The sequence below is a fragment of the Carlito syrichta genome, unplaced genomic scaffold (genome assembly GCF_000164805.1).
Source record: "Carlito syrichta isolate Samal-C Ts95f unplaced genomic scaffold, Tarsius_syrichta-2.0.1 Scaffold287526, whole genome shotgun sequence".
NCBI lineage: Eukaryota > Metazoa > Chordata > Mammalia > Primates > Tarsiidae > Carlito > Carlito syrichta.
The window spans coordinates 104,568-114,624 of NW_007231622.1; the positions used below are offsets into that span (position 1 = coordinate 104,568).

The window sequence follows — 10,057 nt, forward strand, 5'->3', positions numbered from 1 at the left end:
GCGATCCTTCCGCCTCAGCCTTCCAAGGAGCTGGAACTACAGGCGCGCACTACCACGCCCGGCTAGTTTTTTATTTATTGTAGAGATGAGGTCTCACCAAGTTACCCAAGCGGGTCTCAAACCCGCGGGCTCAGGCAATCCACTCACCTCAGCCTCCCAAAGGCACGGGAATACAGGCTGAGCCACCAAGCCCGGCTAAGCCTCCCTATTCTTAAGATCCCCATACCCCCCACTCACTATGGGAAACTATTTTTACCAGTTTGAGTCAAGGTCTCACTCTGTCACCCAGGCTGGAGTGCAGTGACACAATCGTGGCTCACCACAGCCTCAAATCCTGGACTCAGGTGATCGTCCCACTGCAGCCTCCTGAGTAGCTGGGACTACAGGCATGCACCATCACCACCACCACGCCTGGCTAATTTTATTTGTTTGTTTATTTATTTGTAGAGATGGGGTCTTGCTATGTTTCCCAGGTTGGTCTCAAACTCCTGGGCTCAAGCAATCCTCCTGGCTCAGCTTCCCAAAGTGTTGGAATTACAGGCATGAGCCATTGCACCTGGTCAACTTTTACCAGTCTATCTTTGCCCATCTTTTCAAAAATAAATGATTGTATATATACATGTGCTGTACTTGAAGTAATATCATCATTAGCCCTCAGAGCTGTGCTAAAGAGGGTTGTGTCCTTCCTCCCATGCCCAAATCCCTCAATCATCCTAATGGCTTTAGTTCCCTTTGGAATGTTAATGAGCACTTCACTTTGAAAGTGTAGTTAGAATTTGCAATCTGGGGCCACTGGTACCCTTCAAAAATTGTAAACTTCCTAATGTTGTCAATAAATAAAAACAATAAAATCCGGTAAAAGGATAAGTTATTCAATTAGGGTATTTCCATTTTAATTTTATTTATTTAATTTTAGTTGGAGGTCTCACTCTGTCGCCCAGGTTGAATGTAGTGCCACAATCATGACGATCACAGCTAACAGCAGCCGCGACCTCCTGGGCTCAGGCAGTCTTTCCACCACAGCATCCCAAGTAGCTGGGACTACAGGTGCATGCCACAACACCCAGCTAATTTTTTTATTTTTTGTAGAAAGGAGGTCTCACCATGCTGGTCAGGCTGGTCTTGAGCTCCTGGGCTCAAGCAATCTGCCTACATTGGCCTCCCAAAGTGTTGGGATTACAGGCGTGAGCCACTGTGCCCAGCCTCTGCTTTAATTTTAAATTGTTATGTTAATGACTTCTTTAATAAATATTTCATGGGGTCTCTGCAGTCTTCCAATTGTCTCGTAGGCAACAAGTGATTTTTCTTTTTTACTGATGATTGAGTCTATTTGACTGTGACATCACCAATCCAGAAAAAAGCATATAATCTTTTTTTTTTTTTTTTTTTTTTTTGAGTTGGAGTCTCATTCTGTCACCCAGACTGGAGTGCAGTGGCCGCTCCCAGTCACCACAGTCTCAACCTGCTGGACTCCGGCGATCCTTCCGCCTCAGCCTTCCAAGTAGCTGGAACTACAGGCGCGCGCTACCACGCCCGGCTAATTTTTGATTTATTGTAGAGATGAAGTCTCGCGGCCCAGGCTGGTCTGTAAGCCACGGGCTCAGGCAATCCACTCACCTCAGCATCCCAAAGGCACGGGATTACAGGCTGAGCCACTGAGCCCAGCAAAAGCATATAATCTTATATGCTTTCTCTCCCTTTGTTGCCTGCTGCCTCCTCCACTTATTAATTTGGTGAATACCTAGATGCATGCCCAGACCAGGTCTTGGGGCTAAAGAGATGACCAAGCCATGATCGTCTTCCTCAAGGTGCTCTCGGTCTAGTCGGGAGCTGCACTGACTCAGAAATACCCAGGTTCACTGTTACATGTCTCCTTCCCTCCCTGCCAGGTCTTCACCTTTGTGCTTACTGAACTCCAGCTACTTGCTTAGTTATACCTTGTCTTCTCCACAGGCCCCTGGCACAGAGCTATACTCACAGAATGTGTCTCCTGACTGTAGTCAAGCCCATTATTTTCCGTCTACCTGTCAGATCCTCTGTGTCTCTCTGATCAAGTCACTCTGACCACCCAGAAAGCTTCCCCTCCTGTTAATTCATGCCCATCATTATGAGATCAGACTCAAACCTCACAACTTCCAAAGTAATCTCTTAGTGCACTACACCCCACTCTTGCCATAAATTTATATACACTTAAATATTATTTTTGTTTATCATTAATAGGCTGCTTCAGAAATGTTGAGATGCTTTTCCCCCAGTGAGATTTTTCAAATAAAGAACTTTTTTATATGAAAATAATATAACAGATCCTAGGTTCTTTGGGCTCAGAGATTTTTCTAACTCTCCATGGTGCCTAAAAATAATAGCAATGGCAATAATGATTATAAATACTTATCATGTACCAAGCACAATTCTAAGCATTTTATGTTTATTGATTCCAGTTCCAAGACATAAGTACTTTTACAGATGAGGAAACTGAAGACCAAAAGATAAAGTAACTTGCTTTGGGTCACCCAGTTAGTAGTAAAGGGCAGAGCTAGTATTCAAATCCAGATGGCCTAGCCCTGAAGTCTATACCTTTTTATAAAAAGTATTTAATTTGATATTATTATTATTATTTTGAGATGGGTTCTCACTATGTTGTCCAGGCTGGCTTTGAATTCCTGGGCTCAAACAGGTGGGATTACAGGCAGGCACCATTACACCTGGCTTATATTCTTAACCCTAGCTAGATGCTTTCTACACAATGTTGCCAACTATATACTCAAAAATTACTTAATAGGCAATTAAAAGTTCAGGGATCACCCATTGCAGAGCAAGAGACTAGAAACAAAGACTTACCTTCTGCAGTTCAATTTGGCCCTGGACAATGTGGAGAGTCAGGGTATTCATGACTATTGTATTAGAAGGAAGGGTGGATTCTTGACTCAACCATGGTCCCAGCTCATTCCTCCCTAGAAGGGCTTCTGAAGAAAGTTTAAAGGCAGCAACAGTAGGCTCCTCATTGCTCACCAGGTGAATTTCTTTCAAACTACCAGCTATATTTTTATCTTGCAAATATAACAGGATAGTTTCTACAATGGTCTCTGTACACAGAACCAGAGGAAACTGGAAAATCCCAGAGCTCAGGGCTGGAATTGCTACTGTTTCAATGCATCTACTGCCACAGATATAATCCAGAATATTCAAAATGGCCAGCCGCAGTTTACTGATACAGCCTTGTGGATCGAATGACTTCCACCGAGGCCCGACAGCATGAATGATCTTTTTGCAGGGAAGCCTCCCTGCTCCAGTGATAGCAATCTCACCAGTTGGTATTTTACCATAATTGGCAACATATTTTCTGCTCTCTTCTTGGATTTCAGGGCCACCAGCTTTCACCAGGGCCAGGGCCAGGCCTCCCCCATGTTCAAGGTCTTCATTGGCTGCATTTACCACAACATCAACAGCATGTCTGGTGAGGTCACCCTTCCAGACAGATAACTCTAGTCCAGGAGACAGCACTTTTTTGAACACTTGCTGGGATTTGTTGTTGCCTTCTAGGCCTGGAGAGACCAAGGTGGAGACACAGTCAAATTTAGTCCGGAGGACTTTACGCAGCTGACTCTCATTGTTTTTTAAAATTTTGAAGTTATTGTGATTAATGGGAATTTGCTGAGCATAGGTTTCTCCAAGAGCATCAGTCTCTGGAAAAGAGAAGATAAAAAAATAAATAATAAGTGAGCAAGGTTCCTTTGAAAAGGATGTCATCCCACTTTACATCAGAAGACTTGAATTTCTAAGTGCAAAAGAGAGATTAATTTCCTCTAGCCCTCTTCATGATTCTTTTTCTCACCTAGACAAAGGCTATCCAAGAGTTTTCAATGGTAGCTTGCCATAAAGTGCATAGTCTTGTGTACTTGAAGTACTTCATACAGTAAGTACTCAATAAGTGGGTGCTATACAGCAGGTACTCCGTAAGTGGTAGTGATTATGATACAATGATGATGATAAGAAAACTGTGTATTTGGGGCTCATGAATCTTTAAAATGTACGTAAAAATGGCAGAAGCACAGGTCTTTGGAAGGGACTTAATCATGAATCAGAAATATGTGGAGGCTTCATAACTTTTTTGCTTTTGTCAGCGTCTTAGTTTGTGTTTCCTTAGGAGAGGACCCTGAGACAAAGATTTAGGTGGAAGAGGTGATCCTAGAAACACCAAGGGTTTGGGTGGAGAGGACAGCATAGCAAAGTAAGACAAAGGAAATGAACAAAGGGTGTGTTACTAAGCAAACAAAGCTTAACTTCACTGGGAAATCTTACGCCTCAGAATTATACCACCAGAGGGGAAATTATAGGACCTGGGATATTTATCCAATTTCTACTGGTCATTGTTGAGGCAGCTCCTTGGTGGGGGGGGGGATCAGATCAGCAAATGGGTGGAGCACCGACAGTGTCTGCTCAAGTAAACCATTCTTCATGATCCTCTAGTTTCATGGAGCCATTTTGGTGAAATTAAAACTAATTGAAAATTACTGTATGTGGCAGATAAAAAGGTATGCTGCTCATATCCCCGAAATATAGCTAGTTGGCAGCCTCCAGTTAGCCACTCAGGGTTTGTCTCGGTTTTCAGCCAAGGTCATGCTATTCTCAGGGCAACCTCCACCAACGGCTGAACAAGGCCATTCATGCTCATTGTGGGACCCTCCAACGGGCAGTCTCTGGCTTGCACAGACTGTCAGGTTTTCACTGCAGTCTAATGGCTCCATTTGCCCTCTCTGGATTCCTCTCTTTTCCTTTCACAGGGAAACTTTTGCACTCCTAACTCTATCTCCACTTCTGCTTCCTGGAGAACCTATCTTGGGAAACTATTTCATGGCATCTAAGACACTGTTACTATATGCCTCAGAGAAAGGAAAACAATGCCAACTAAACTGTGGCATGTCATCCATTGATAGAGGAGGTATATTGCCTTATTTCAGAAATGTTAAAATTTTTAAAAAATCCCTGCATTCCACAATAAATAAAATGTGGTAATTACTTACATGTTACTTCAACTTTCATTTCTATTTATTTATTTATTTATTTTTTGAGTTGGAGTCTCACTCGGTCGCCCAGACTGGAGTGCAGTGGCCGCTCCTGGCCACCGCAGCCTCGACCTGCTGGGCTCCGGCGATCCTTCTGCCTCAACTTTCCAAGTAGCTGGAACTACAGGTGTGTGTTACCATGCCCGGCTGATTTTTTGATTTATTGTAGAGATGAGGTCTTGCCTGTCCAGGCGGGTCTTGAACCCGCGGGCTCAAGCAATCCATTCACCTCAGCATCCCAAGGCACGGGATCACAGGCTGAGCCACCGAGCCTGGCTAACTTTCATTTCTTTCTTTTTTTTTTTTAAGTTGGAGTCTCACTCTGTCACCTAGGCAGGAGTGCAGTGGCACACTCAAAGTGACTGCAGCCTCGACCCGCTGGGCTCAGGCAATCCTTCCGCCTCAGCCTTCTAAGTAGCTGGAACTACAGGTGAGCGCTACCACACCCGACTAATTTTTTGTTTATTGTAGAGATGAGGTCTCACCAAGTTCCCTGGGCTGGTCTCGAACCTGCAGTCTCAGGCAATCCACTCACCTCAACCTCCCAAAGTGTGGGATTACAGGTTGAGCCACTGAGCCCGGCCTCAACTTTCATTTCTAATCTGAGTCATCTGGAAGGGCCTCTGGTGGCCTCAATTAACCAAAAGAAGCAAAAATTGAGTTGCTGTGTCCGACTGGCCTGAGCTTTAGCTGTAAATTTCAAATGGGCCACCCCTAGGATTAGGCAAGAACCATTTAGCACTTTTGGCGCTCACGGAGCGAGGAGGCAATCAGTTGCTCACCCCTTTTGGCCAATTTTTGCTGCAGAGGAGTGGGAAAAGGGGAAGGACAGTGGGACTCTGAGAGACCAAGCCCACTGGTGCCACACCACCTCTGAAGCATGTACGGGGGTCTCCACAAGGGTCTGCAGTCACGCACCTGCGCACTTGTAGGGGAGACATTCTCCTTCTGTATTCCCCTTTCTCCACTGAGGAAAGATCTGAGCAAAGACTTTCTGAAACAAGAGTGAGAGTGAGGTAATCCTACCTGATTTTTCATTGTATGCTGCTGCTCCAGCACCCTGTGAACAATGAGAATGGCTTTTGTTAAAAAATGGAAGCTGAATGAGTACAGATGATTGATAACAAATATAGCCTATTAAACACAAAGCAACAGAAACCCTGTTCAAAGCACTGGGTTTGGGAGGGAGGGGAGCGCATGCATTTTGTACTTGTGTGCCAGCAACACTTTAAATACTAAATGTTCTAGCAAACATGACCTATCCCACTTCCCTAGGGACTGATGCACTTCTTTTATTAAACGTTATTTTAGTTTTTTAGAGATGGGGTCTTGCTCTGTCACCCAGGATGAAGAGCAGTGGCTTAATCATAGCTCACTGCAGCCTCGATCTCCTAGGCTCCTGTGATCCTCCCACCTCAGTCTCCGAGTAGCTGGGACTACAGGCACATGCTACTACACCTAGCTAAGTATTTTTACTTTTTAGTGATGGGAGTCTTGCTATGTTGTCCAGGGGGTTCTTGAACTCCTGCCCTCAAGCGATCCTCCCATCTCATTCTCCAGAGTAGCTGGGATGATAGGCGAGAGCAATTGTCAATGCACTTCTAATACCGAATAATATGAGAGTTAGAAATGAACACTTTTATTTTTTATTTTTTTGAGTTGGAGTCTCACTCTGTCACCCAGACTGGAGTGCAATGGCCACTCCCAGCCACTGCAGCCTCGACCTGCTGGGCTCCGGCCATCCTTCCACCTCAGCCTTCCAAGTAGCTGGAACTACAGGCGTGCGCTACCATACCTGGCTAATTTTTGATTTATTGTAGAGATGAGGTCTCGCCAAGTTGCCCAGGCGGGTCTCGAACCCTCGGGCTCAGGCAATCCACTCACCTCGGCCTCCCAAAGTGCTGGGATTACAGGCTGAGCCACTAAGGCCAGCAGAAATGAACACTTTTAAAGGCCCGGAGGTCACAGACCAAAATGACCCCAAACTCTCAGATGGTCTCTAATCTCCAAAGGCTTATGAGGTTTCTCTAGATAGAAGACATGGAGACATGAGCCTCATCAGCTATGTCTCTTATCCCCCAGAAAGGACCTACTTTCAACTGCCCTTCTCATGGCACAAGCCTTAACATGGAATTGCCAAGCTTACCAAATGAGGTGCCTTTCTCTATTCCCCTGTTCTTTTTTTTTTTGAGTTGGAGTCTCACTCGGTTGCCCAGACTGGAGTGCAGTGGCCGCTCCCGGCCACCGCAGCCTCGCCTGCTGGGCTCCGGCAATCCTTCCGCCTCAGCCTTCCAAGTAGCCGGAATTACAGGCATGCGCTACCACGCCCGGCTGATTTTTTGATTTATTGTAGAGATGAGGTCTCGCTGCCCAGGCGGGTCTCGAACCCGCGGGCTCAGGCAATCCACTCACCTCAGCCTCCCAAAGGCGTGGGATTACAGGCTGAGCTACCGAGCCCGGCTTCCCCTGTTCTTCTTCCTCCTCCATTGCCCTCCTTATCCCATCCTGAAAAAGAACTGCTGGATGACTGAAGAGGATCAAAATGATGCTGAAAAATCCTCCAGCCTCAAGTTGACGCTGTTGATTCAATTAAGAATATTCTTGATTCCCCATTTCCCACATGGTGCAAGGACAAAACTTTCACCGGTCTATTAAAACCAGACAGGGATGTCAGGTAAAACTAAAGACCCCAGATTTCTTGCTGTTATAGGAAGAACTATTTGTGTGCCGATTAAGGTTCATGATGTATACACATTTATGCTTTTTACCATAGAAAAGTCCATCCTTCAGGTCCCGGGGTGGCGGTCTTTAAATGTTTATCCTCTCTTTTGGGTTTCCGAGTATAGACTGTAGCTCCTAGATATGGTGGCCCACTTCTAGGAATGAACAGAAAAGATGCAATAAGCATTAACCAGAATCTTAGAGAATTGGTAAAGAATATACTACAGGAGGACCAAACATGATTTTTGATCTTAAATAGTCTTTAATTTCATCGATAAAGATGTTCACAATGTTTTGCTGTTGTTGTGACTGTCTACTTCCTATCCTTTCCAGGAGAGGTTTCAAAGGAAACCCTAATAGAAGTTCAGAGAAGGGAAAGAACTGTATAGGCTGGAACAGGGAAAGCTTTATGGAGGAGATGAGACTACAGCCAAGCCTTGAAGGATAGAGAAGTCTTAAAATATTTAGCAGAAGAGGATGATAACAAAGTGGTGAGACTGAGCACAGCACTGAAAGAACAAGGAGGGAAAACCGGCCTAACGAGCGAGTAAAGACTCCCGGAGAGGGTTTGAAGGAAGAGGAAATGCCATTTGTGTCTGTGAGGGGTGTGCATTACTGAATTTGGGATAAATATTCTTGACCTAATTAGATAGGAGAGTATCTGGATAACAGTCAGAAACTCTGGGGAGAAGTGCATTTTAATGATTTTTCCATCTGATAGGCAGAAATTAAAGACTGAATTTTTAGAAAAATGATGAAAATGTTTAAAGATACAGTTGCCCACACTTGCTGCTATCTTTAGGCCTCTTGAATGATTTCTAATGTCTTTGCAATAGAAAAAAAGTTGTAAAACATCTACAGTATCAGAGCACTAATATTCTTGTGCATCAAGGAGGAGCAGCAAGTCCAGTTAAACCCTAAAATGCAGGGCAAAAAGATGCATTTTTGCCTCCAGAGGGCACTGCTGTTTTCGAAAAAGGACAATTTCTCTGCTTTAGCTGTGGGCTTTTGCTTTAGATGTGCACTTGTTTCTGTCTTCAGACCAGGCTTTACCAGCCTAAGGATAGACTTGGCAGTTAGGGGTGGCATTCATTTAACCCCAAAGAGCTTAGAAACACGGAGTAGATCGCCACAAACATTCAATCTCTTCCATTTTAAAAACAACAGTAGCAACAAAAGCCTTCTCAACTTCCCATCACTGATTCCTACTGTGTTTCCTTCTCTTCATGAGTAGCCAAACTTCTGGAATGAGTAGTCAACTCTCCTCCTGTCCAACTGGCTGCTCAGCCCACTGGAGTCTAGTCTGGCGCTCCACTTCACTCCCAGCACTCTTCTGAAACAGCTCGTCAGTGTCTTTCATGTGGCTAACCCAAGGGACTATCTTCTATCCCAATCTTTATCTGACCCCTCTCTGTGGTATTTCATGCTTCAATTCCCAAAACTCTGCTTTCTCGGCTTCACCTATGCCATCTGTCCTGGGTTCTTTTGTTACCACTCATTTTGCCTTCACAGGTCTTTTCCCGGGATCACTTCCATGGTCTACCTCTTAATCGTTTGCCCCAAGATTCTGTCTGAGAGGCACTTTTCTCATCTGCACACTCTCCGGGGTGATCTCATCCTTGCCTCCAGGCTTCGAATCACCACCTGCAAATATGACTCCCGAATCTGCATGTCTAGATTATGCTCTCCTGAGCCTCACTTTTCAATGCCACCTGGCTGTCCCACAATCCCCCTAAAACACAGCTTCTGTAAAACTGGATCCCTTATGTCCTGACTCCCACTCCCCTATCCCACCCCTACCAAAATCCATGCATTATCTCCTGAATTCAGCAGCTCAGTAAATGATATACTATTTACCCACTTGACTCAGAAATCTAGGAATTTTCCTTGAATCTTTTTTGTTTCATATCCAATCCAGTTCTGAGGCCTGACCACATAAATCACATTCAAATATGCCCCCACCCTCCTTACACACCGACACTGTTTCACTTCAGGGTCTCACCACTTTCCTAGCTATAAGAATAAAGGTTTAAGCGTTTAAATTTAATGTTTTGAATAGGTATTACACTTACATGGTTCAAATTTATTCCTCCTAACGCTCTCCCAGAGGCAATCAATACTTCTCCTGCATCCATCCAGAGGCATTTTTACACAAAAATCTTTCCCACTTAATGTAGCCTAGAGATCTTTTCATATGAGCGCGTGCGCGCACACACACACGTGTGTGTGTGTGTGTGTGTGTGTGTGTGTGTGTGTGTGTGTATATTTTTTTT

General features: G+C 44.7%; 1 protein-coding gene across 2 annotated transcripts in view; it reads right to left on the bottom strand.

Moving 5' to 3' along the window:
* PARP9 (poly(ADP-ribose) polymerase family member 9) overlaps window positions 1-7,941 on the bottom strand; it is a 32,769-nt gene extending 24,828 nt beyond the window's left edge. Inside the window, exons 1-3 of one of the 2 annotated variants that reach the window (XM_008052799.2) lie at window positions 7,832-7,941; window positions 6,090-6,123; window positions 2,839-3,683 (exon numbers count right to left, since the gene is read on the bottom strand). In XM_008052799.2, coding sequence (XP_008050990.1) covers window positions 2,839-3,683; window positions 6,090-6,123; window positions 7,832-7,846 — 894 coding nt within the window. In that variant the 5' untranslated portion in view covers window positions 7,847-7,941. Of the gene's footprint in view, window positions 1-2,838; window positions 3,684-5,981; window positions 6,124-7,831 lie in introns of both variants that reach the window. The other variant, XM_008052798.2, reaches the window with a different exon arrangement.
* Window positions 7,942-10,057: the final 2,116 nt, after the last annotated feature.